General features: G+C 48.7%; 1 protein-coding gene across 2 annotated transcripts in view; it reads left to right on the top strand.

The window, feature by feature from the left end:
* The window catches only part of LOC110511434 (ras GTPase-activating protein 3), a 94,357-nt gene that overhangs the window by 34,804 nt on the left and 32,053 nt on the right, over positions 1 to 27,500 (top strand). For both annotated transcript variants that reach the window (XM_090206932.1, XM_090206933.1), the window contains exons 3-11: positions 2,687 to 2,790; positions 5,014 to 5,108; positions 7,080 to 7,156; positions 19,016 to 19,096; positions 19,937 to 20,009; positions 24,086 to 24,159; positions 24,293 to 24,397; positions 25,336 to 25,492; positions 25,887 to 26,035. In XM_090206932.1, coding sequence (XP_090063058.1) covers positions 2,687 to 2,790; positions 5,014 to 5,108; positions 7,080 to 7,156; positions 19,016 to 19,096; positions 19,937 to 20,009; positions 24,086 to 24,159; positions 24,293 to 24,397; positions 25,336 to 25,492; positions 25,887 to 26,035 — 915 coding nt within the window. The remainder of the gene's footprint in view (positions 1 to 2,686; positions 2,791 to 5,013; positions 5,109 to 7,079; positions 7,157 to 19,015; positions 19,097 to 19,936; positions 20,010 to 24,085; positions 24,160 to 24,292; positions 24,398 to 25,335; positions 25,493 to 25,886; positions 26,036 to 27,500) is intronic.

Raw genomic sequence — 27,500 nt, forward strand, 5'->3', positions numbered from 1 at the left:
CCCCTGTCTGAAGAGACAAGGAGAGAACGCCCCCTGTCTGTAGAGACAAGGAGAGACAAGGAGAGAACGTCTGTAGAGACAAGGAGAACGCCCCTGTCTGAAGAGACAAGGAGAGAAAGTCCCTGTCTGAAGAGACAAGGAGAGAACGCCCGTCTGAAGAGACAAGGAGAGAACGCCCCCTGTCTGAAGAGACAAGGAGAACGCCCCTGTCTGTAGAGACAAGGGAGAGAACGCCCCCTGTCTGTAGAGACAAGGAGAGACAAGGAGAGAACGCCCCCTGTCTGTAGAGACAAGGAGAACGCCCCTGTCTGAAGAGACAAGGAGAGAAAGCCCCTGTCTGAAGAGACAAGGAGAGAACGCCCGTCTGAAGAGACAAGGAGAACGCCCCTGTCTGTAGAGACAAGGAGAGACAAGGAGAGAACGCCCCCTGTCTGTAGAGACAAGGAGAGAACGCCTGCAGTCTGTAGAGACAAGGAGAACGCCCCCTGTCTGCGTGTGTCTTCCACTATGTGTATCCGTTAGCGATGATGCTAATGAGAAGTCTAATGGTAGATAGAAAGGCTTCTGTAAAAACCTTGTCAGTCGCCTACACAGTCTCCTCTGCTGACCTGGCAGAAAGATAGCAGCATCATTTGCATCTGTCCAGTAGGTATTTGTTTTGCAAATTCTACCGTCACTTGTGCGCTAGAAAAACACAGATTAACACAGCTAGCTAGCCTCTTGCTAGCCTCTTCTCTTGCTAGCCTTTTGCTAGCCTCTGGTCTTGCTAGCCTCTTCTCTTGCTTGCCTCTTCTCTTGCTAGCCTCTTGCTAGCCTCTTCTCTTGCTAGCCTCTTTCTAGCCTCTTCTCTTGCTAGCCTCTTTCTAGCCTCTTGCTAGCCTCTTGTTAGCCTCTTGCTAGCCTCTTCTCTTACTAGTCTCTTGCTAGCCTCTTACTAGCCTCTTACTAGCCTGTTGCTAGCTTCTTGTTAGCTTCTTGCTAGCCTGTTACTAGGTACACGTTGGAAATAAAGAGCAACTACCTCAAACGTGGTCTCCTGATGTGGTTTAAACATTGTTGTGGACTAAGAACATCCAATGTGGTTTTCTGTGATTTTGAGGGAGAAATTCCTGAAAAAAAAACAGGGGAAATCGGAACCTAGAAAAACAAGACGGAGAAAATGACATTTGGGAAGAACTAAATGGAATCAGACAGTAAATAACATGTTTTATTCTATAGGGACAGACATATGGGTGTCTGTGTGTCTCGTTGTGTGTGTGTCTCTGTGTGTCTGGGTGTGTGTGTCTGTGTGTGTGTGTCTCTGTGTGTGTGTGTGTGTGTGTGTGTGTGTGTGTGTGTGTGTGTGTGTGTGTGTGTGTGTGTGTGTGTCTAATAGAATATAACATTGAGGAAGGTATGTTCAATGTAGATGGTCCCTCAGCTACCCTGGCTTGTTCAATGTAGATGGTCCCTCAGCTCACAGCTGCCCTGGCTTGTTCAATGTAGATGGTCCCTCAGCCCACAGCTGCCCTGGCTTGTTCAATGTAGTTGGTCCCTCAGCTCACAGCTGCCCTGGCTTGTTCAATGTAGATGGTCCCTCAGCCCACAGCTGCCCTGGCTTGTTCAATGTAGTTGGTCCCTCAGCTCACAGCTGCCCTGGCTTGTTCAATGTAGTTGGTCCCTCAGCTACCCTGGCTTGTTCAATGTAGATGGTCCCTCAGCTCACAGCTGCCCTGGCTTGTTCAATGTAGATGGTCCCTCAGCTCACAGCTACCCTGGCTTGTTCAATGTAGATGGTCCCTCAGCTGCCCTGGCTTGTTCAATGTAGTTGGTCCCTCAGCTACCCTGGCTTGTTCAATGTAGATGGTCCCTCAGCCCACAGCTGCCCTGGCTTGTTCAATGTAGATGGTCCCTCAGCTCACAGCTACCCTGGCTTGTTCAATGTAGATGGTCCCTCAGCTGCCCTGGCTTGTTCAATGTAGATGGTCCCTCAGCCCACAGCTGCCCTGGCTTGTTCAATGTAGATGGTCCCTCAGCTCACAGCTACCCTGGCTTGTTCAATGTAGATGGTCCCTCAGCTCACAGCTACCCTGGCTTGTTCAATGTAGTTGGTCCCTCAGCTGCCCTGGCTTGTTCAATGTAGATGGTCCCTCAGCCCACAGCTGCCCTGGCTTGTTCAATGTAGATGGTCCCTCAGCTCACAGCTACCCTGGCTTGTTCAATGTAGATGGTCCCTCAGCTCACAGCTACCCTGGCTTGTTCAATGTAGTTGGTCCCTCAGCTACCCTGGCTTGTTCAATGTAGATGGTCCCTCAGCCCACAGCTGCCCTGGCTTGTTCAATGTAGTTGGTCCCTCAGCTACCCTGGCTTGTTCAATGTAGATGGTCCCTCAGCCCACAGCTACCCTGGCTTGTTCAATGTAGTTGGTCCCTCAGCTACCCTGGCTTGTTCAATGTAGATGGTCCCTCAGCCCACAGCTGCCCTGGCTTGTTCAATGTAGATGGTCCCTCAGCTCACAGCTACCCTGGCTTGTTCAATGTAGATGGTCCCTCAGCTACCCTGGCTTGTTCAATGTAGATGGTCCCTCAGCTCACAGCTGCCCTGGCTTGTTCAATGTAGATGGTTGTTAACAGATCACCAACTGTTTTTGTGTCGTTTGTAGACTAAGATTTGTTGATGTTTAATAGTTTTTTTTTCTCCTCCGCAGCCCCTTCTATGGAGAGGACTTTTATTGTGAAATCCCCCGTAGTTTCCGCCATCTGTCCTTCTACATCTTCGACAGAGACGTGTTCAGGAGGGACTCCAGCATCGGTGAGTCTGATCCTATTGGTCCGACAGACCATGTCACACTCACCTCTCGTCCACTAAGGCTCCTGTTTCACCTCTCCCTGCTTCTCCTCTTGTGATTGGACAGTGATGAAACCCTGACATAGAAACGTCTGATCCTATTGGTCCGACAGACCATGTCACACTCACCTCTCCCTGCTTCTCTTCTTGTGATTGGACAGTGATGAAACCCTGACATAGAAACGTCTGATCCTATTGGTCCGACAGACCATGTCACACTCACCTCTCCCTGCTTCTCCTCTTGTGATTGGACAGTGATGAAACCCTGACATAGAAACGTCTGATCCTATTGGTCCGACAGACCATGTCACACTCACCTCTCCCTGCTTCTCCTCTTGTGATTGGACAGTGATGAAACCCTGACATAGAAACGTCTGATCCTATTGGTCCGACAGACCATGTCACACTCACCTCTCCCTGCTTCTCTTCTTGTGATTGGACAGTGATGAAACCCTGACATAGAAACGTCTGATCCTATTGGTCCGACAGACCATGTCACACTCACCTCTCCCTGCTTCTCCTCTTGTGATTGGACAGTGATGAAACCCTGACATAGAAACGTCTGATCCTATTGGTCCGACAGACCATGTCACACTCACCTCTCCCTGCTTCTCCTCTTGTGATTGGACAGTGATGAAACCCTGACATAGAAACGTCTGATCCTATTGGTGCGACAGACCATGTCACACTCACCTCTCACTGCTTCTCTTCTTGTGATTGGACAGTGATGAAACCCTGACATAGAAACGTCTGATCCTATTGGTCCGACAGACCATGTCACACTCACCTCTCCCTGCTTCTCTTCTTGTGATTGGACGGCTCTGCTGATGAAACCCTAACATAGAAACTTCTAATTTGGCGTTCCCACTTCCGGGTTTTCAGACAAACAGGAAGCTAGATTGAAAACCGGGTGTTGGCAACTCCGCTAAGCTTAATGAGACCCAGGTGTTTAACGGTCTATTTAGGCTGTGATTGGCTGTGCTGCGTTGGTTCCCGTGGTAACAGCCAAAAAGGAGGCTGTGGGAACAGCAGGAATGTTCATCATTGTTCTGATGTGCAGATGCAGCTTTCAGCTCAGCAGCCAAACAAACTGTTTTTCTGCAGGTCTGCAGTATTGAGAGAGAGAGAGAGAGAGAGAGAGAGAGAGAGAGAGAGAGAGAGAGAGAGAGAGAGAGAGAGAGAGAGAGAGAGAGAGAGAGAGAGAGAGAGAGAGAGAGAGAGAGAGAGAGAGAGAGAGAGAGAGAGAGAGAGAGAGAGAGAGAGAGAGAGAGAGAGAGAGAGAGAGAGAGAGAGAGAGAGAGAGAGACATAGGGACAGAGAGGGAGAGAGAGACATAGAGACAGAGAGGGAGAGAGAGAGAGGGAGAGGGAGAGAGACAGAGGGAGAGAGACAGAGGGAGAGAGACAGAGGGAGAGAGACAGAGGGAGAGAGACAGAGGGAGAGAGACAGAGGGAGAGAGACAGAGGGAGAGAGACAGAGAGACAGAGAGACAGAGGGAGAGAGAGACAGAGGGAGAGAGACAGAGAGACAGAGGGAGAGAGAGACAGAGGGAGAGAGACAGAGAGACAGAGGGAGAGAGACAGAGAGACAGAGGGAGAGAGACAGAGGGAGAGAGACAGAGGGAGAGAGACAGAGAGACAGCGAGACAGAGGGAGAGAGACAGAGAGACAGAGGGAGAGAGACAGAGAGACAGAGAGACAGAGAGACAGAGGGAGAGAGACAGAGAGACAGAGGGAGAGAGACAGAGAGACAGAGAGACAGAGGGAGAGAGACAGAGAGACAGAGGGAGAGAGGGAGAGAGACAGAGAGACAGAGAGACAGAGAGAGGGAGAGATAGGTAGAAAGAGAGAAGGGAAGGGCCATGGAGGTGGTCTCGTGTGGAATAGATTCTCAACTGCCTTGGATCAATGTACATTATATTATGTGTTTGTGAGAAATGAAGGACCGTTCGTCCGTCCGTCTGTCTGACTGCAGCTCTAATTCTGCTCTGACACAGGTGTGCAACATGTGTGTGTTGTACCTAATTTTGCTGTGTGTGTGTGTGTGCGTGTGTGTGTGCGTGTGTGTGTGTGTGTGTGTGTCTGTGTGTGTGTGTGTGTGTGTGTGTGTGTGTGTGTGTGTGTGTGTGTGTGTGTGTGTGTGTGTGTGTGTGTGTGTGTGTGTGTGTGTGTGTGTGTGTGTGTGTAGGTAAGGTAGCAGTGAAGAAAGAAGACCTCCAGAGGTATCATGGTAAAGACACCTGGTTCCCTCTGAGACACGTCAGCGCAGACTCAGAGGTTCAGGTCTGTAGGACGGAGAACACACACACACACATTGACCCCCCCATCAATTCAAATCAAATCAAATGTATTTATATAGCCCTTCGTACATCAGCTGATATCTCAAAGTGTTGTACAGAAACCCAGCCTAAAACCCCAAACAGCAAGCATTGCAGGTGTAGAAGCACGGTGGCTAGGAAAAACTCCCTAGAAAGGCCAAAACCTAGGAAGAAACCTAGAGAGGAACCAGGCTATGTGGGGTGGCCAGTCCTCTTCTGGCTGTGCCGGGTGGAGATTATAACAGAACATGGCCAAGATGTTCAAATGTTCATAAATGACCAGCATGGTCCAATAATAATAAGGCAGAACAGTTGAAACTGGAGCAGCAGCACGGCCAGGTGGACTGGGGACAGCAAGGAGTCATCATGTCAGGTAGTCCTGGGGCATTGTCCTAGGGCTCAGGTCCTCCGAGAGAGAGAAAGAAAGAGAGAATTAGAGAACGCACACTTAGATTCACACAGGACACCGAATAGGACAGGAGAAGTACTCCAGATATAACAAACTGACCCTAGCCCCCAGACACATAAACTACTGCAGCATAAATACTGGAGGCTGAGACAGGAGGGGTCAGGAGACACTGTGGCCCCATCCGAGGACACCCCCGGACAGGGCCAAAACAGTTTACCCACATCACCATACAGTTCATACCACATTGATCCCCCCAAAACAGTTTATTCCACATTGACCCCCCCCCCAAAACAATATATTCCACATTGACCCCCCCAAAACAGTTTATACCACATTGACCCCCCCCAAAACAATTTATTCCACATTGACCCCCCCCAAAACAATATATTCCACATTGACCCCCCAAAACAGTTTATACCACATTGACCCCCCCCAAAACAATTTATTCCACATTGACCCCCCCAAAACAGTTTATACCACATTGACCCCCCCAAAACAATTTATTCCACATTGACTCCCCCAAAACAGTTCGTACTACATTGACCCCCCCATCACCATACAGTTCATACCACATTGACCCCCCCAAAACAATTTATTCCACATTGACCCCCCCATCACCATACAGTTCATACTACATTGAACCCCCTCCATCACCATACAGTTCATACCACATTGATCCCCCTCCATCACCATACAGTTCATACTACATTGATCCCCCTCCATCACCATACAGTTCATACCACATTGAACCCCCTCCATCACCATACAGTTCATACCACATTGAACCCCCTCCATCACCATACAGTTCATACCAAATTGAACCCCCTCCATCACCATACAGTTCATACCACATTGAACCCCCTCCATCACCATACAGTTCATACTACATTGAACCCCCTCCATCACCATACAGTTCATACCACATTGAACCCCCTCCATCACCATACAGTTCATACCACATTGAACCCCCTCCATCACCATACAGTTCATACCACATTGAACCCCCTCCATCACCATACAGTTCATACCACATTGATCCCCCCAAAACAGTTTATTCCACATTGACCCCCCCCCCCAAAACAATTTATTCCACATTGACCCCGCCAAACCAGTTCATACCACATTGACCCCCCCATCACCATACAGTTCATACTACATTGACCCCCCCATCACCATACAGTTCATACTACATTGACCCCCCCATCACCATACAGTTCATACTACATTGACCCCCCCATCACCATACAGTTCATACTACATTGACCCCCCATAGAGTTCATACTACATTGACCCCCCCAAAACAGTTTATTCCACATTGACCCTCCATCACCATATAGTTTATTCCACATTGACCCCCCCGCCCCCAGTTCATACAGGCATTTCTACAGGTGTGTGTGTAACAAGCATTTCTCTACACTCACAGTAACATCTGCTAACCATGTGTATGTGACCAATAACATCTGATAACCATGTGTATGTGACCAATAGGATTTGATTTGATAACCATGGTAACACTGTGTTCCTCAGGGAAAGGTCCACATAGAGCTGCGTCTCAGTGAGGTCATCACAGACAGCGGAGTCGTCTGTCATAAACTGGCCACACGGTGAGTACAACACACCTCAGTGATTCCTGTCCCATCACCCAACCCTTCCCCGTTGAGACGCGTCAGGCTACAACACACCTCAGTGATTCCTGTCCCCGTCCCATCATCAAACCCTTCCCCGTTGAGACGCGTCAGGCTACAACACACCTCAGTGATTCCTGTCCCATCATCAAACCCTTCCCCGTTGAGACGCGTCAGGCTACAACACACCTCAGTGATTCCTGTCCCCGTCCCATCATCAAACCCTTCCCCGTTGAGACGCGTCAGGCTACAACACACCTCAGTAATTCCTGTCCCATCATCAAACCCTTCCCCGTTGAGTCCCGTCAGGCTACACCACACCTCAGTGATTCCTGTCCCCGTCCCATCACCAAACCCTTCCCCGTTGAGACCGGTCAGCTACAACACACCTCAGTAATTCCTGGCCCATCATCAAACCCTTCCCCGTTGAGACCTGTCAGGCTACAACACACCTCAGTGATTCCTGTCCCATCATCAAACCGTTCCCCGTTGAGACGCGTCAGGCTACAACACACCTCAGTGATTCCTGTCCCCGTCCCATCATCAAACCCTTCCCCGTTGAGACGCGTCAGGCTACAACACACCTCAGTGATTCCTGTCCCCGTCCCATCATCAAACCCTTCCCCGTTGAGACGCGTCAGGCTACAACACACCTCAGTGATTCCTGTCCCATCATCAAACCCTTCCCCGTTGAGACGCGTCAGGCTACAACACACCTCAGTGATTCCTGTCCCCGTCCCATCATCAAACCCTTCCCCGTTGAGACCGGTCAGGCTACAACACACCTCAGTGATTCCTGTCCCATCATCAAACCCTTCCCCGTTGAGACGCGTCAGGCTACACCACACCTCAGTAATTCCTGTCCCATCATCAAACCCTTCCCCGTTGAGACCGGTCAGCTACAACACACCTCAGTGATTCCTGTCCCCGTCCCATCATCAAACCCTTCCCTGTTGAGACGCGTCAGGCTACAACACACCTCTGTGATTCCTGTCCCCGTCCCATCATCAAACCCTTCCCCGTTGAGACGCGTCAGGCTACAACACACCTCAGTGATTCCTGTCCCATCACCAAACCCTTCCCCGTTGAGACGCGTCAGGCTACAACACACCTCAGTGATTCCTGTCCCATCACCAAACCCTTCCCCGTTGAGACCTGTCAGGCTACAACACACCTCAGTGATTCCTGTCCCATCATCAAACCCTTCCCCGTTGAGACCTGTCAGGCTACAACACACCTCAGTGATTCCTGTCCCATCATCAAACCCTTCCCCGTTGAGACCTGTCAGGCTACAACACACCTCAGTGATTCCTGTCCCCGTTCCATCATCAAACCCTTCCCCGTTGAGACGCGTCAGGCTACAACACACCTCAGTAATTCCTGTCCCATCATCAAACCCTTCCCCGTTGAGACCTGTCAGGCTACAACACACCTCAGTGATTCCTGTCCCCGTCCCATCATCAAACCCTTCCCCGTTGAGACCGGTCAGCTACAACACACCTCAGTGATTCCTGTCCCATCATCAAACCCTTCCCCGTTGAGACCTGTCAGGCTACAACACACCTCAGTGATTCCTGTCCCCGTCCCATCATCAAACCCTTCCCCGTTGAGACCGGTCAGGCTACAACACACCTCAGTGATTCCTGTCCCATCATCAAACCCTTCCCCGTTGAGACCGGTCAGCTACAACACACCTCAGTGATTCCTGTCCCCGTCCCATCATCAAACCCTTCCCCGTTGAGACGCGTCAGGCTACACCACACCTCAGTGATTCCTGTCCCCATCCCATCACCAAACCCTTCCCCGTTGAGACGCGTCAGGCTACAACACACCTCAGTAATTCCTGTCCCATCACCAAACCCTTACCCGTTGAGACCTGTCAGGCTACAACACACCTCAGTAATTCCTGTCCCATCATCAAACCCTTCCCCGTTGAGACGCGTCAGGCTACAACACACCTCAGTAATTCCTGTCCCATCATCAAACCCTTCCCCGTTGAGACGCGTCAGGCTACAACACACCTCAGTGATTCCTGTCCCCGTCCCATCACCAAACCCTTCCCCGTTGAGACGCGTCAGGCTACAACACACCTCAGTGATTCCTGTCCCATCATCAAACCCTTCCCCGTTGAGACGCGTCAGGCTACAACACACCTCAGTGATTCCTGTCCCATCATCAAACCCTTCCCCGTTGAGACCGGTCAGGCTACAACACACCTCAGTGATTCCTGTCCCATCACCAAACCCTTCCCCGTTGAGATGCGTCAGGCTACAACACACCTCAGTGATTCCTGTCCCATCATCAAACCCTTCCCCGTTGAGACGCGTCAGGCTACAACACACCTCAGTGATTCCTGTCCCCGTCCCATCATCAAACCCTTCCCCGTTGAGACCGGTCAGGCAACAACACACCTCAGTGATTCCTGTCCCCGTCCCATCATCAAACCCTTCCCTGTTGAGACGCGTCAGGCTACAACACACCTCTGTGATTCCTGTCCCATCATCAAACCCTTCCCCGTTGAGACCGGTCAGGCAACAACACACCTCAGTGATTCCTGTCCCCGTCCCATCATCAAACCCTTCCCTGTTGAGACGCGTCAGGCTACAACACACCTCTGTGATTCCTGTCCCATCATCAAACCCTTCCCCGTTGAGACCGGTCAGCTACAACACACCTCAGTGATTCCTGTCCCCGTCCCATCATCAAACCCTTCCCCGTTGAGACGCGTCAGGCTACAACACACCTCAGTAATTCCTGTCCCCGTCCCATCATCAAACCCTTCCCCGTTGAGACGCGTCAGGCTACAACACACCTCAGTGATTCCTGTCCCCGTCCCATCATCAAACCCTTCCCCGTTGAGACGCGTCAGGCTACAACACACCTCAGTAATTCCTGTTCCATCATCAAACCCTTCCCCGTTGAGACGCGTCAGGCTACAACACACCTCTGTGATTCCTGTCCCATCATCAAACCCTTCCCCGTTGAGACCTGTCAGGCTACACCACACCTCAGTAATTCCTGTCCCATCATCAAACCCTTCCCCGTTGAGACGCGTCAGGCTACAACACACCTCTGTGATTCCTGTCCCATCATCAAACCCTTCCCCGTTGAGACGCGTCAGGCTACAACACACCTCAGTGATTCCTGTCCCATCATCAAACCCTTCCCCGTTGAGACGCGTCAGGCTACAACACACCTCAGTGATTCCTGTCCCATCATCAAACCCTTCCCCGTTGAGACGCGTCAGGCTACAACACACCTCAGTGATTCCTGTCCCATCATCAAACCCTTCCCCGTTGAGACCTGTCAGGCTACACCACACCTCAGTGATTCCTGTCCCATCATCAAACCCTTCCCCGTTGAGACCGGTCAGCTACAACACACCTCAGTGATTCCTGTCCCATCACCAAACCCTTCCCCGTTGAGATGCGTCAGGCTACAACACACCTCAGTGATTCCTGTCCCCGTCCCATCACCAAACCCTTCCCCGTTGAGACGCGTCAGGCTACACCACACCTCAGTGATTCCTGTCCCATCATCAAACCCTTCCCCGTTGAGACCGGTCAGCTACAACACACCTCAGTGATGTGGTGGGGTTTTGTGTGTGTTTGTGTGTGTGTGGGCGGTTTGCCTTTCCTCTACAGGGAGCCTATTGGAATGAGTCCTATTCTCTGTTGGAATGAGTCCTTTTCTCTGTTGGAATGAGTCCTATTCTCTGTTGGAATGAGTCCTATTCTCTGTTGGAATGAGTCCTATTCTCTGTTCTATTGGAATTAGTCCTATTCTCTGTTGGAATGAGTCCTATTCTCTGTTGGAATGAGTCCTATTCTCTGTTCTATTGGAATGAGTCCTATTCTCTGTTGGAATTAGTCCTATTCTCTGTTGGAATGAGTCCTATTCTCTATTGGAATGAGTCCTATTCTCTGTTCTATTGGAATGAGTCCTATTCTCTGTTGGAATGAGTCCTTTTCTCTGTTGGAATGAGTCCTATTCTCTGTTGGAATGAGTCCTATTCTCTGTTGGAATGAGTCCTATTCTCTGTTCTATTGGAATGAGTCCTATTCTCTGTTGGAATGAGTCCTATTCTCTGTTGGAATGAGTCCTATTCTCTGTTCTATTGGAATGAGTCCTATTCTCTGTTGGAATGAGTCCTATTCTCTATTGGAATGAGTCCTATTCTCTGTTCTATTGGAATGAGTCCTATTCTCTGTTGGAATGAGTCCTTTTCTCTGTTGGAATGAGTCCAATTCTCTGTTGGAATGAGTCCTATTCTCTGTTGGAATGAGTCCTATTCTCTGTTGAAATGAGTCCTATTCTCTGTTGGAATGAGTCCCCTTCTCTGTTGGAATGAGTCCTATTCTCTGTTGGAATGAGTCCCCTTCTCTGTTGGAATGAGTCCTATTCTCTGTTGGAATGAGTCATATTCTCTGTTGGAATGAGTCCTATTCTCTGTTGGAATGAGTCCTATTCTCTGTTGGAATGAGTCCTATTCTCTGTTGGAATGAGTCCCCTTCTCTGTTGGAATGAGTCCTATTCTCTGTTGGAATGAGTCATATTCTCTGTTGGAATGAGTCCTATTCTCTGTTCTGTTGGAATGAGTCTTATTCTCTGTTCTATTGAAATGAGTCCTATTCTCTGTTGGAATGAGTCCCCTTCTCTGTTGGAATGAGTCCTATTCTATGTTGGAATGAGTCCTATTCTCTGTTCTGTTGGAATGAGTCCTATTCTCTGTTCTATTGGAATGAGTCCTATTCTCTGTTGGAATGAGTCCTATTCTCTATTGGAATGAGTCCTATTCTCTGTTGGAACGAGTCCTATTCTCTGTTCTGTTGGAATGAGTCCTATTCTCTGTTGGATTGGAATGAGTCCTATTCTCTGTTGGAACGAGTCCTATTCTCTGTTGGAATGAGTCCTATTCTCTGTTGGAATGAGTCCTATTCTCTGTTGAAATGAGTCCTATTCTCTGTTGAAATGAGTCCTATTCTCTGTTGAAATGAGTCCTATTCTCTGTTGGAATGAGTCCTATTCTCTGTTCTATTGGAATTAGTCCTATTCTCTGTTGGAATGAGTCCTATTCTCTGTTGGAATGAGTCCTATTCTCTGTTCTATTGGAATGAGTCCTATTCTCTGTTGGAATTAGTCCTATTCTCTGTTGGAATGAGTCCTATTCTCTATTGGAATGAGTCCTATTCTCTGTTCTATTGGAATGAGTCCTATTCTCTGTTGGAATGAGTCCTTTTCTCTGTTGGAATGAGTCCTGTTCTCTGTTGGAATGAGTCCTATTCTCTGTTGGAATGAGTCCTATTCTCTGTTCTATTGGAATGAGTCCTATTCTCTGTTGGAATTAGTCCTATTCTCTGTTGGAATGAGTCCTATTCTCTGTTCTATTGGAATGAGTCCTATTCTCTGTTGGAATTAGTCCTATTCTCTGTTGGAATGAGTCCTATTCTCTATTGGAATGAGTCCTATTCTCTGTTCTATTGGAATGAGTCCTATTCTCTGTTGGAATGAGTCCTTTTCTCTGTTGGAATGAGTCCAATTCTCTGTTGGAATGAGTCCTATTCTCTGTTGGAATGAGTCCTATTCTCTGTTGAAATGAGTCCTATTCTCTGTTGGAATGAGTCCCCTTCTCTGTTGGAATGAGTCCTATTCTCTGTTGGAATGAGTCCCCTTCTCTGTTGGAATGAGTCCTATTCTCTGTTGGAATGAGTCATATTCTCTGTTGGAATGAGTCCTATTCTCTGTTGGAATGAGTCCTATTCTCTGTTGGAATGAGTCCTATTCTCTGTTGGAATGAGTCCCCTTCTCTGTTGGAATGAGTCCTATTCTCTGTTGGAATGAGTCATATTCTCTGTTGGAATGAGTCCTATTCTCTGTTCTGTTGGAATGAGTCTTATTCTCTGTTCTATTGAAATGAGTCCTATTCTCTGTTGGAATGAGTCCCCTTCTCTGTTGGAATGAGTCCTATTCTCTGTTGGAATGAGTCCTATTCTCTGTTCTATTGGAATGAGTCCTATTCTCTGTTGGAATGAGTCCTATTCTCTATTGGAATGAGTCCTATTCTCTGTTGGAACGAGTCCTATTCTCTGTTCTGTTGGAATGAGTCCTATTCTCTGTTGGATTGGAATGAGTCCTATTCTCTGTTGGAACGAGTCCTATTCTCTGTTGGAATGAGTCCTATTCTCTGTTGGAATGAGTCCTATTCTCTGTTGGAATGAGTCCTATTCTCTGTTGAAATGAGTCCTATTCTCTGTTGAAATGAGTCCTATTCTCTGTTGAAATGAGTCCTATTCTCTGTTGGAATGAGTCCTATTCTCTATTGTAATGAGTCCTATTCTCTGTTGGAATGAGTCCTATTCTCTGTTGGAATGAGTCCTATTCTCTATTGGAATGAGTCCTATTCTCTGTTGGAATGAGTCCTATTCTCTGTTGGAATGAGTCCTATTCTCTGTTGGAATGAGTCCTATTCTCTGTTCTATTGGAATGAGTCCTATTCTCTGTTGGAATGAGTCCTATTCTCTGTTGGAATGAGTCCTATTCTCTGTTCTATTGGAATGAGTCCTATTCTCTGTTGGAATTAGTCCTATTCTCTGTTGGAATGAGTCCTATTCTCTATTGGAATGAGTCCTATTCTCTGTTCTATTGGAATGAGTCCTATTCTCTGTTGGAATTAGTCATTTTCTCTGTTGGAATGAGTCCATTTCTCTGTTGGAATGAGTCCTATTCTCTGTTGGAATGAGTCCTATTCTCTGTTGGAATGAGTCATATTCTCTGTTGGAATGAGTCCTATTCTCTGTTCTGTTGGAATGAGTCTTATTCTCTGTTCTATTGAAATGAGTCCTATTCTCTGTTGGAATGAGTCCCCTTCTCTGTTGGAATGAGTCCTATTCTCTGTTGGAATGAGTCCTATTCTCTGTTCTGTTGGAATGAGTCCTATTCTCTGTTCTATTGGAATGAGTCCTATTCTCTGTTGGAATGAGTCCTATTCTCTATTGGAATGAGTCCTATTCTCTGTTGGAACGAGTCCTATTATCTGTTCTGTTGGAATGAGTCCTATTCTCTGTTGGATTGGAATGAGTCCTATTCTCTGTTGGAAAGAGTCCTATTCTCTGTTGGAATGAGTCCTATTCTCTGTTGGAATAAGTCCTATTCTCTGTTGGAATGAGTCCTATTCTCTGTTGGATTGGAATGAGTCCTATTCTCTGTTCTATTGGAATGAGTCCTATTCTCTGTTGGATTGGAATGAGTCCTATTCTCTGTTGGATTGGAATGAGTCCTATTCTCTGTTGGATTGGAATGAGTCCTATTCTCTGTTGCAACGAGTCCTATTCTCTGTTGGAATGAGTCCTATTCTCTGTTGGAACGAGTCCTATTCTCTGTTGGAACGAGTCCTATTCTCTGTTGGATTGGAATGAGTCCTATTCTCTGTTGGAATGAGTCCTATTCTCTGTTGGAACGAGTCCTATTCTCTGTTGGAATGAGTCCTATTCTCTGTTGGAATGAGTCCTAATCTCTGTTGGAATGAGTCCTATTCTCTGTTGAAATGAGTCCTATTCTCTGTTGAAATGAGTCCTATTCTCTGTTGAAATGAGTCCTATTCTCTGTTGGAATGAGTCCTATTCTCTGTTGGAATGAGTCCCCTTCTCTGTTGGAATGAGTCCTATTCTCTGTTGGAATGAGTCCCCTTCTCTGTTGGAATGAGTCCTATTCTCTGTTGGAATGAGTCATATTCTCTGTTGGAATGAGTCCTATTCTCTGTTGGAATGAGTCCTATTCTCTGTTGGAATGAGTCCTATTCTCTGTTGGAATGAGTCCCCTTCTCTGTTGGAATGAGTCCTATTCTCTGTTGGAATGAGTCATATTCTCTGTTGGAATGAGTCCTATTCTCTGTTCTGTTGGAATGAGTCTTATTCTCTGTTCTATTGAAATGAGTCCTATTCTCTGTTGGAATGAGTCCCCTTCTCTGTTGGAATGAGTCCTATTCTATGTTGGAATGAGTCCTATTCTCTGTTCTGTTGGAATGAGTCCTATTCTCTGTTCTATTGGAATGAGTCCTATTCTCTGTTGGAATGAGTCCTATTCTCTATTGGAATGAGTCCTATTCTCTGTTGGAACGAGTCCTATTCTCTGTTCTGTTGGAATGAGTCCTATTCTCTGTTTGATTGGAATGAGTCCTATTCTCTGTTGGGACGAGTCCTATTCTCTGTTGGAATGAGTCCTATTCTCTGTTGGAATGAGTCCTATTCTCTGTTGAAATGAGTCATATTCTCTGTTGAAATGAGTCCTATTCTCTGTTGAAATGAGTCCTATTCTCTGTTAGAATGAGTCCTATTCTCTGTTCTATTGGAATTAGTCCTATTCTCTGTTGGAATGAGTCCTATTCTCTGTTGGAATGAGTCCTATTCTCTGTTCTATTGGAATGAGTCCTATTCTCTGTTGGAATTAGTCCTATTCTCTGTTGGAATGAGTCCTATTCTCTATTGGAATGAGTCCTATTCTCTGTTCTATTGGAATGAGTCCTATTCTCTGTTGGAATGAGTCCTTTTCTCTGTTGGAATGAGTCCTATTCTCTGTTGGAATGAGTCCTATTCTCTGTTGGAATGAGTCCTATTCTCTGTTCTATTGGAATGAGTCCTATTCTCTGTTGGAATTAGTCCTATTCTCTGTTGGAATGAGTCCTATTCTCTGTTCTATTGGAATGAGTCCTATTCTCTGTTGGAATTAGTCCTATTCTCTGTTGGAATGAGTCCTATTCTCTATTGGAATGAGTCCTATTCTCTGTTCTATTGGAATGAGTCCTATTCTCTGTTGGAATGAGTCCTTTTCTCTGTTGGAATGAGTCCAATTCTCTGTTGGAATGAGTCCTTTTCTCTGTTGGAATGAGTCCAATTCTCTGTTGGAATGAGTCCTATTCTCTGTTGGAATGAGTCCTATTCTCTGTTGAAATGAGTCCTATTCTCTGTTGGAATGAGTCCCCTTCTCTGTTGGAATGAGTCCTATTCTCTGTTGGAATGAGTCCCCTTCTCTGTTGGAATGAGTCCTATTCTCTGTTGGAATGAGTCATATTCTCTGTTGGAATGAGTCCTATTCTCTGTTGGAATGAGTCCTATTCTCTGTTGGAATGAGTCCTATTCTCTGTTGGAATGAGTCCCCTTCTCTGTTGGAATGAGTCCTATTCTCTGTTGGAATGAGTCATATTCTCTGTTGGAATGAGTCCTATTCTCTGTTCTGTTGGAATGAGTCTTATTCTCTGTTCTATTGAAATGAGTCCTATTCTCTGTTGGAATGAGTCCCCTTCTCTGTTGGAATGAGTCCTATTCTCTGTTGGAATGAGTCCTATTCTCTGTTCTATTGGAATGAGTCCTATTCTCTGTTGGAATGAGTCCTATTCTCTATTGGAATGAGTCCTGTTCTCTGTTGGAACGAGTCCTATTCTCTGTTCTGTTGGAATGAGTCCTATTCTCTGTTGGATTGGAATGAGTCCTATTCTCTGTTGGAACGAGTCCTATTCTCTGTTGGAATGAGTCCTATTCTCTGTTGGAATGAGTCCTATTCTCTGTTGGAATGAGTCCTATTCTCTGTTGAAATGAGTCCTATTCTCTGTTGAAATGAGTCCTATTCTCTGTTGAAATGAGTCCTATTCTCTGTTGGAATGAGTCCTATTCTCTATTGTAATGAGTCCTATTCTCTGTTGGAATGAGTCCTATTCTCTGTTGGAATGAGTCCTATTCTCTATTGGAATGAGTCCTATTCTCTGTTGGAATGAGTCCTATTCTCTGTTGGAATGAGTCCTATTCTCTGTTGGAATGAGTCCTATTCTCTGTTCTATTGGAATGAGTCCTATTCTCTGTTGGAATGAGTCCTATTCTCTGTTGGAATGAGTCCTATTCTCTGTTCTATTGGAATGAGTCCTATTCTCTGTTGGAATTAGTCCTATTCTCTGTTGGAATGAGTCCTATTCTCTATTGGAATGAGTCCTATTCTCTGTTCTATTGGAATGAGTCCTATTCTCTGTTGGAATGAGTCCTATTCTCTGTTGGAATGAGTCCTATTCTCTGTTGGAATGAGTCCTATTCTCTGTTGGATTGTGTGTGTGTATCTGTCTGTCTGTCTGTCTGTGTGTCTGTGTGTGTGTGTGTGTGTGTGTGTGTGTGTGTGTGTGTGTGTGTGTGTGTGTGTGTGTGTGTGTGTGTGTGTGTGTGTGTGTGTGTGTGTGTGTGTCTGTATGTGTGTGTGTGTATGTGTGTGTGTGTCTAGGTCAGCCAGAGGTTATATTAAACAGGCTCACTGACAGGAAGTTGTCTGTCGTTAGTGAATCTTAACCTTCCTCCTCCGCCCGCTGACATCATCATTAGCCTGTGTTGATGAGGCGTCAGTGACAGAGAGGAAGTGATGCGTCCTGCTGGCAGTGTAACCTCTTTACAGCATGATGTCACCATGGAGGGAGGGGTGTGTGTGTGTGTGTGTGGGGGGGGGGGGGGGGTTGCTATATCAACAGATGCTCTGCTGTGATTGGTCTAAACATGTGGTGGTCACAAAGCAGTCTGTATAGCTGAATGGAGCCTCACTCTGAGGGAACACTCACTCTGAGGGGACACTCACTCTGAGGAAACACTCACTCTGAGGAAACACTCACTCTGAGGAAACACTCACTCTGAGGGGACACTCACTCTGAGGAAACCCTCACTCTGAGGAAACACTCACTCTGATGAAACACTCACTCTGAGGAAACACTCACTCTGAGGGGACACTCACTCTGAGGAAGCCCTCACTCTGAGGAAAGAGTGTTTAGACATTGCATTCTGTGTGTGTGTAATGTGTAATGTGTGTAGTGTGTGTGTGTGTGTGTAGTGTAATGTGTGTGTGTGTGTAATGTGTGCGTGTGTGTAATGTGTGCGTGTGTGTAATGTGTAATGTGTGTGTAGTGTGTGTGTATGTGTGTGTGTGTAGTGTGTGTGTAGTGTGTGTGTGTGTAGTGTGTGTGTAATGTGTGCGTGTAGTGTGTGTGTGTGTGTGTAGTGTGTGTGTGTGTGTAATGTGTGTGTATGCGTGTGTGTGTGTAATGTGTAGTGTGTAGTGTGTTACTAACAGTCTCTCTCTGCAGTGTGTTGGAGTGTCAGGGCCTGCCCATCGTGAATGGACAGTGTGTTGTGTGTAGTGTGAGTGGTGTGTGTGTGTGTAGTGTGTGAGTGTGTGTGTGTGTGTGTGTGTAATGTGTAGTGTGTGTGTGTGTAATGTGTGTGTGTGTGTGTGTGTAATGTGTAGTGTGTGTGTGTTACTAACAGTCTCTCTCTGCAGTGTGTTGGAGTGCCAGGGCCTGCCCATCGTGAATGGACAGTGTGTAGTGTGTAGTGTGTGTGTGTAATGTGTGTGTAATGTGTAGTGTGTGTGGTGTGTGTGTGTTACTAACAGTCTCTCTCTGCAGTGTGTTGGAGTGCCAGGGCCTGCCCATCGTGAATGGACAGTGTGTTGTGTGTAGTGTGTGTAGTGTGTGAGTGTGTAGTGTGTAGTGTGTAGTGTGTGTGTGTGTGTGTGTAATGTGTAGTGTGTGTGTGTGTGTGTGTTACTAACAGTCTCTCTCTGCAGTGTGTTGGAGTGCCAGGGCCTGCCCATCGTGAATGGACAGTGTGTTGTGTGTAGTGTGTGAGTGTGTAGTGTGTGTGTGTTACTAACAGTCTCTCTCTGCAGTGTGTTGGAGTGCCAGGGCCTGCCCATCGTGAATGGACAGTGTGTTGTGTGTAGTGTGTGAGTGTGTAGTGTGTAGTGTGTGTGTGTGTGTGTGTGTGTAATGTGTAGTGTGTGTGGTGTGTGTGTGTTACTAACAGTCTCTCTCTGCAGTGTGTTGGAGTGCCAGGGCCTGCCCATCGTGAATGGACAGTGTGATCCGTACGCTGCGGTATCCCTGCTGGGCCCATCCAGGTCAGAGCCAACGATCACAGAGACACCGCTGTCACCGATCAACTGTTACATCTATCAGACTTCTATGTGATAGGCAGTCGTTTAACCTTCCCTTCTCCTTGTCTCTTGCTCTCTCTCTCTTTTTCTCTCCCTCTCTCTAATTTCCCACCTCTCTCCTCCCCTCTCTTTCACCCCCCCTCTCTCTCTCTCCCCTCTCTTTCTCTCCCCCTTTCTCTCTCTCTCCCCCCTCTCTCTCTCTCTCTCTCTTTCTCTCTCTCTGTCTCTAATTTCCCATCTCTCTCTCCCCCCTCTTTCACCCCCCTCTTGCTCTCCCGCTCTCTCTCTCCCTCCCCCCTCTCTCTCCCGCTCTCTCTCTCCCTCCCCCCTCTCTCCTCCCCTCTCTTTCACCCCCCCTCTCTCTCTCTCCCCTCTCTTTCTCTCCCCCTTTCTCTCTCTCTCCCCCCTCTCTCTCTCTCTCTCTCTTTCTCTCTCTCTGTCTCTAATTTCCCATCTCTCTCTCCCCCCTCTTTCACCCCCCTCTTGCTCTCCCGCTCTCTCTCTCCCTCCCCCCTCTCTCTCCCGCTCTCTCTCTCCCTCCCCCCTCTCTCCTCCCCTCTCTTTCACCCCCCCTCTCTCTCTCTCCCCTCTCTTTCTCTCCCCCTTTCTCTCTCTCTCCCCCCTCTCTCTCTCTCTCTCTCTTTCTCTCTCTCTGTCTCTAATTTCCCATCTCTCTCTCCCCCTCTTTCACCCCCCTCTTGCTCTCCCGCTCTCTCTCTCCCTCCCCCCTCTCTCTCCCGCTCTCTCCCTCCCTCCCCCCTCTCTCTCCCGCTCTCTCTCTCCCTCCCCCCTCTCTCTGTACAGATCAGAAGCTAAAAAGACCAAGGTGAAAAGGAAAACCAACAACCCCCAGTTTGATGAGACTTTCTACTTTGAGGTGAGGGGAGGTTGGTGCTATCTGTCTACTGTGAGGTGAGGGGTGGTTGGTGCTGTCTGTCTACTGTGAGGTGAGGGGAGGTTGGTGCTGTCTGTCTACTTTGAGGTGAGGGGAGGTTGGTGCTATCTGTCTACTTTCAGGTGAGGGGAGGTTGGTGCTATCTGTCTACTTTGAGGTGAGGAGAGGTTGGTGCTATCTGTCTACTTTGAGGTGAGGGGAGGTTGGTGCTATCTGTCTACTTTGAGGTGAGGGGAGGTTGGTGCTGTCTGTCTACTTTGAGGGGAGGAGAGGTTGGTGCTATCTGTCTACTTTGAGGTGAGGGGAGGTTGGTGCTATCTGTCTACTTTGAGGTGAGGTGAGGGGAGGTTGGTGCTATCTGTCTACTTTGAGGTGAGGGGAGGTTGGTGCTATCTGTCTACTTTGAGGTGAGGGGAGTTTGGTGCTATCTGTCTACTGTGAGGTGAGGGGAGGTTGGTGCTATCTGTCTACTTTGAGGTGAGGGGAGGTTGGTGCTATCTGTCTACTTTGAGGTGAGGGGAGGTTGGTGCTATCTGTCTACTTTGAGGGGAGGAGAGGTTGGTGCTATCTGTCTACTTTGAGGTGAGGGGAGGTTGGTGCTATCTGTCTACTTTGAGGTGAGGGGAGGTTGGTGCTATCTGTCTACTGTGAGGGGAGGGGAGGTTGGTGCTGTCTGTCTACTGTGAGGGGAGGGGAGGTTGGTGCTGTCTGTCTACTGTGAGGTGAGGGGAGGTTGGTGCTGTCTGTCTACTGTGAGGTGAGGGGAGGTTGGTGCTGTCTGTCTACTGTGAGGTGAGGGGAGGTTGGTGCTATCTGTCTACTGTGAGGTAGGGGAGGTTGGTGCTATCTGTCTACTCTGGGGTGAGGGGGGGTTGGTGCTGTCTGTCTACTTTGAGGTGAGGTGAGGGGAGGTTGGTGCTATCTGTCTACTTTGAGGGGAGGGGGGTTGGTGCTATCTGTCTACTTTGAGGTGAGAGGAGGGGAGAGGAGGTTGGTGCTATCTGTCTACTTTGAGGTGAGGGGAGGGGAGGTTGGTGTTATTTGTCTACTTTGAGGTGAGGGGAGGTTGGTGCTATCTGTCTACTTTGAGGTGAGGGGAGGGGAGGTTGGTGATATCTGTCTACTGTGAGGTGAGGGGAGGTTGGTGCTGTCTGTCTACTTTGAGGGGAGGAGAGGTTTGTGCTCTGTCTACTTTGAGGGGAGGAGAGGTTGGTGCTGTCTGTCTACTTTGAGGGGAGGAGAGGTTGGTGCTATCTGTCTACTTTGAGGGGAGGAGAGGTTGGTGCTGTCTGTCTACTTTGAGGGGAGGAGAGGTTGGTGCTGTCTGTCTACTTTGAGGGGAGGAGAGGTTGGTGCTGTCTGTCTACTTTGAGGGGAGGAGAGGTTGGTGCTGTCTGTCTACTTTGAGGTGAGGGGAGGTTGGTGCTATCTGTCTACTTTGAGGTGAGGGGAGGGGAGGTTGGTGCTATCTGTCTAATTTGGGGTGAGAGGAGGGGAGGTTGGTGCTATCTGTCTACTTTGGGGTGAGAGGAGGAGAGGTTGGTGCTGTCTGTCTACTTTGAGGTGAGGGGAGGTTGGTGCTATCTGTCTACTTTGAGGTGAGGGGAGGTTGGTGCTGTCTGTCTACTTTGAGGTGAGGGGAGGTTGGTGCTATCTGTCTACTTTGAGGTGAGGGGAGGGGAGGTTGGTGATATCTGTCTACTTTGAGGTGAGAGGAGGGGAGGTTGGTGCTATCTGTCTACTTTAAGGTGAGGTGAGGGGAGGTTGGTGCTATCTGTCTACTTTAAGGTGAGGTGAGGAGAGGTTGGTGCTATCTGTCTACTTTGAGGTGAGGGGAGGTTGGTGCTATCTGTCTACTTTAAGGTGAGGTGAGGGGAGGTTGGTGCTATCTGTCTACTTTGAGGTGAGAGGAGGGGAGGTTGGTGCTATCTGTCTACTTTGAGGTGAGAGGAGGGGAGGTTGGTGCTATCTGTCTACTTTAAGGTGAGGTGAGGGGAGGTTGGTGCTATCTGTCTACTTTAAGGTGAGGTGAGGGGAGGTTGGTGCTATCTGTCTACTTTGAGGTGAGAGGAGGGGAGGTTGGTGCTATCTGTCTACTTTGAGGTGAGAGGAGGGGAGGTTGGTGCTATCTGTCTACTTTAAGGTGAGGTGAGGGGAGGTTGGTGCTATCTGTCTACTTTAAGGTGAGGTGAGGGGAGGTTGGTGCTATCTGTCTACTTTAAGGTGAGGTGAGGGGAGGTTGGTGCTATCTGTCTACTTTAAGGTGAGGTGAGGGGAGGTTGGTGCTATCTGTCTACTTTAAGGTGAGGTGAGGGGAGGTTGGTGCTATCTGTCTACTTTAAGGTGAGGTGAGGGGAGGTTGGTGCTATCTGTCTACTTTAAGGTGAGGTGAGGGGAGGTTGGTGCTATCTGTCTACTTTGAGGTGAGAGGAGGGGAGGTTGGTGCTATCTGTCTACTTTAAGGTGAGGTGAGGGGAGGTTGGTGCTATCTGTCTACTTTAAGGTGAGGTGAGGTGAGGGGAGGTTGGTGCTATCTGTCTACTTTAAGGTGAGGTGAGGGGAGGTTGGTGCTATCTGTCTACTGTGAGGTGAGGGGAGGTTGGTGCTATCTGTCTACTTTGAGGTGAGGGGAGTTTGGTGCTATCTGTCTACTGTGAGGTGAGGGGAGGTTGGTGCTATCTGTCTACTTTGAGGTGAGGGGAGTTTGGTGCTGTCTGTCTACTGTGAGGTGAGGGGAGGTTGGTGCTATCTGTCTACTTTGAGGTGAGGGGAGTTTGGTGCTATCTGTCTACTGTGAGGTGAGGTGAGGGGAGGTTGGTGCTATCTGTCTACTGTGAGGTGAGGTGAGGGGAGGTTGGTGCTATCTGTCTACTGTGAGGTGAGGTTGGTGCACTGTTTGGAGATGAGTTTGCCTGATAAACAGAGCGTTTCCTTCTTCTGACTGAGGGACGGACACTACTTGTTCAGTTATTCAGTCCTCAGTATGGGGTCTGAGGATGTGCACTGTACTGGGGTTGGGGTTTTGGTTGAAGGAGTTTTTGTCCACACCCTTTGGCTTCCCCTCTCTGTTGTGGTGCTGTGGTTCTAAGAAGAGCCCTGTGGTGCTGGTGGTTCTAAGAAGAGCCCTGTGGTGCTGGTAGTTCTGAGAAGAGCCCTGTGGTGCTGGTGGTTCTGAGAAGAGCCCTGTGGTGCTGGTAGTTCTGAGAAGAACCCTGTGGTGCTGGTAGTTCTGAGAAGAGCCCTGTGGTGCTTGTGGTTCTGAGAAGAGCCCTGTGGTGCTGGTAGTTCTGAGAAGAGCCCTGTGGTGCTGGTGATTCTGAGAAGAGCCCTGTGGTGCTGGTGGTTCTAGTGAGAGCCCTGTGGGGAAAGTGGGGATACCTAGTCAGTTGTCCAACTGAATGCATTCAACTGAAATGTGTCTTCCTCATTTAACCCCAGCCCTCTGAATCAGAGAGGTGCGGGGGGGCTGCCCTAATCGGGGAACGGTGGGTTAACTGCCTTGCTCAGAGGCAGAACAACAAATGTTTACCTTGTCAGCTCGGGGATTCGATCCAGCAACCTTACGGTTACTAGTCCAACGCTCTAACCACTAGGCTACCTGTGGTGCCTCTATGTAAGTCGGTCTCTGTCTCTGTCCTGCAGGTGACACGACCTCATAGTCACACCAAGAGACAGTTTGTAGCCTCTAAGTAACTCTGTCTCTGTCTCTGTCTCTGTCCTGCAGGTGACACGACCTCTTAGTCACACCAAGAGACAATTTGTAGCCTCTAAGTAACTCTGTCTCTGTCTCTGTCTCTGTCTCTGTCCTGCAGGTGACACGACCTCTTAGTCACACCAAGAGACAGTTTGTAGCCTCTAAGTAACTCTGTCTCTGTCTCTGTCTCTGTCTCTGTCCTGCAGGTGACACGACCTCTTAGTCACACCAAGAGACAATTTGTAGCCTCTAAGTAACTCTGTCTCTGTCTCTGTTCTGCAGGTGACACGACCTCTTAGTCACACCAAGAGACAGTTTGTAGCCTCTAAGTAACTCTGTCTCTGTCTCTGTCTCTGTCCTGCAGGTGACACGACCTCTTAGTCACACCAAGAGACAGTTTGATGTGGAGGAGGAGGGTGTTGACAAGCTGGCTCTGAGGTGAGTCTGTGTGTCTATGTGTCTGCGTGTGTTTCACAGAGCCAGGTCTACACACAAATAGAGAGTGTGTGTGTGTGTGCGTGCGCGCGTGCGTGTGTGTGTTGTGAGTCTGACTCTATCTCTCTGTATGCAGGGTTGACCTGTGGAATGCCAGTAACTTGAAGTTTGGGGATGAGTTCCTGGGAGGGGTCAGAGTTCCTCTGAGGGCCCTGGGACAGGCTGGGGTCCACGACGCATGGTGAGACATGATAACATGTCTGTCTGTCTGTCGGTCTGTCTGTCTGTCAGTCTCTCTCTGTCTCTGTCTGTCTGTCTGTCTGTCTGTCTGTCTGTCTGTCTGTCGGTCTGTCTGTCTGTCTGTCAGTCTCTCTCTGTCTCTGTCTGTCTGTCGGTCTGTCTGTCTGTCAGTCTTTCTCTGTCTCTGTCTCTGTCTGTCTGTCTGTCTGTCTGTCTGTCTGTCTGTCTGTCTGTGTCTGGGTCCACAACGCATGGTGAGACATGACAACATCTATCTCTCTTTTTTCACTCCTTACCTTTCTCTCTCCCTCTCTCTCCATCCTCCCCTCCTTCCTTCCTCTCTCTCTCTTTCTCTCTCCGTCCTCCCTCCTCTCTCCATCCTCCTCTCCCCCTCTCTCTCCATCCTCCCATCATCTCTCTCTCCATCCTCCCCCTTCTCTCCATCCTCTCCTCCCTCTTTCTCTCTCCATCCTCCTTTTCTCTCATCCTCACTCTCTCCATCCTCCTCTCTCTCTTTCTCTCCATCCTCCTTTCTCTCTCTCTCCATCCTCCTCTCTCTCTCATCCTCTCATCCTCCCCTCCTCTCCTCCTTTCTCTCTCCATCCTCCTCTCTCTCTCCATCCTCCTCTCTCTCTCTTCATCCTCCTCTCTCTCTCCATCCTCCTCTCTCTCTCTCCTCTCTCTCCATCTTCTCCTCCTCTCCTCCTCTCTCTCGCCATCCTCGCCTCCTCTCTCTCTCTTTCCATCCTCCCCTCCTCATCTCTCTCTCCATCCTCCTCTCTCTCTCTCTCTCTCCATCCTCCCCTCCTCTCTCTCTCTCCATCCTCCTCTCCTCCTCTCTCTCTCCATCCTCTCCTCCTCTCCTCTCTCTCTCTCCATCCTCCTCTCTCTCTCCATCCTCCTCTCCTCTCTCTCTCTCCATTCTCCCCTCCTCCCTAGGTACTTTTTGCAGCCCAGGGATAATGGAGGGAAGCCGGTGAAAGTGGATGAGTTGGGTTCTCTTCGTTTAAACATTGTTTACACTGAGGACCATGTGTTCCCCTCTGACCACTACGGCCCTCTGAGAGACCTGATGTTGACCTCGGCTAACGTAAAGGTGAGGGGGAGGGGGGGGGGGGGGGGGGGGGGGGGGCAGGGGGTACTGTAGATACCTAATGTAAAGGTGAGGGGGGTACTGTAGATACCTAATGTAAAGGTGGGGGGGGGGGTACTGTAGATACCTAATGTAAAGGGGGGGTACTGTAGATACCTAATGTAAAGGTGAGGGGGGGGGTACTGTAGATACCTAATGTAAAGGGGGGGGTACTGTAGATACCTAATGTAAAGGTGGGGGAGGGGGTACTGTAGATACCTAATGTAAAGGGGGGGTACTGTAGATACCTAATGTAAAGGGGGGGTACTGTAGATACCTAATGTAAAGGGGGGGTACTGTAGATACCTAATGTAAAGGGGGGGTACTGTAGATTGTTTTAATGTGTTTCCCCTCCCAGCCGGTGTCGGCATCAGCCGCTCATATCCTCGGGGAGGTCTGCCGGGAGAAACAGGAAGCAGCGATCCCATTGGTCCGTCTGTTCCTTCACTATGGAAACATCCTGCCTTTCCTCAGTGCCGTCGCCCACGCAGAGGTCAACCGCACACAGTAAGAACACACACACACACACACACACACACACGCAGAGGTCAACCACACACAGTGAGAACACACACACACACACACACACACACACACACACACACACACACACACACACACACACACACACACATGACCACCAACCTAGACTCAGTACTGACCACCATCTCAGTACTGACCACCACCCTAGACTTAGTACTGACCACCATCCTAGACTCAGTACTGACCACCAACCTAGACTCACAGTACTAACCACCAACCTAGACTCAGTACTGACCACCAACCTAGACACAGTACTGACCACCAACCTAGACTCAGTACTGACCACTAACCTAGACTCAGTACTGACCACCAACCTAGACTCAGTACTGACCACCAACCTAGACTCAGTACTGACCAACATCTCAGTACTGACCACCAACCTAGACTCAGTACTGACCACCATCCTAGACTCAGTACTGACCACCAACCTAGACTCAGTACTGACCACCAACCTAGACTCAGTACTGACCAACAACCTAGACTCAGTACTGACCACCAACCTAGACTCAGTACTGACCACTAACCTAGACTCAGTACTGACCACCAACCTAGACTCAGTACTGACCACCAACCTAGACTCAGTACTGACCAACATCTCAGTACTGACCACCAACCTAGACTCAGTACTGACCACCATCCTAGACTCAGTACTGACCACCAACCTAGACTCAGTACTGACCACCAACCTAGACTCAGTACTGACCAACAACCTAGACTCAGTACTGACCACCAACCTAGACTCACAGTACTGACCACCAACCTAGACTCACAGTACTGACCACCAACCTAGACTCAGTACTGACCACCAACCTAGACTCAGTACTGACCACCATCTCAGTACTGACCAACATCCTAGACTCACAGTACTGACCACCAACCTAGACTCAGTACTGACCACCATCTCAGTACTGACCAACATCCTAGACTCAGTACTGACCACCATCCTAGACTCAGTACTGACCACCAACCTAGACTCACAGTACTGACCACCAACCTAGACTCACAGTACTGACCACCATCCTAGACTCAGTACTGACCACCATCCTAGACTCAGTACTGACCACCATCCTAGACACAGTACTGACCACCAACCTAGACTCACAGTACTGACCACCAACCTAGACTCAGTACTGACCACCATCCTAGACTCACAGTACTGACCACCAACCTAGACTCACAGTACTGACCACCAACCTAGACTCAGTACTGACCACCATCTCAGTACTGACCACCATCCTAGACTCAGTACTGACCACCAACCTAGACTCAGTACTGACCACCAACCTAGACTCACAGTACTGACCACCAACCTAGACTCAGTACTGACCACCAACCTAGACTCACAGTACTGACCACCAACCTAGACTCAGTACTGACCACCAACCTAGACTCAGTACTGACCACCATCCTAGACTCAGTACTGACCACC

Source organism: Oncorhynchus mykiss, chromosome 18, assembly GCF_057628025.1.
Source record: "Oncorhynchus mykiss isolate SJ-2025 chromosome 18, ASM5762802v1, whole genome shotgun sequence".
NCBI lineage: Eukaryota > Metazoa > Chordata > Actinopteri > Salmoniformes > Salmonidae > Oncorhynchus > Oncorhynchus mykiss.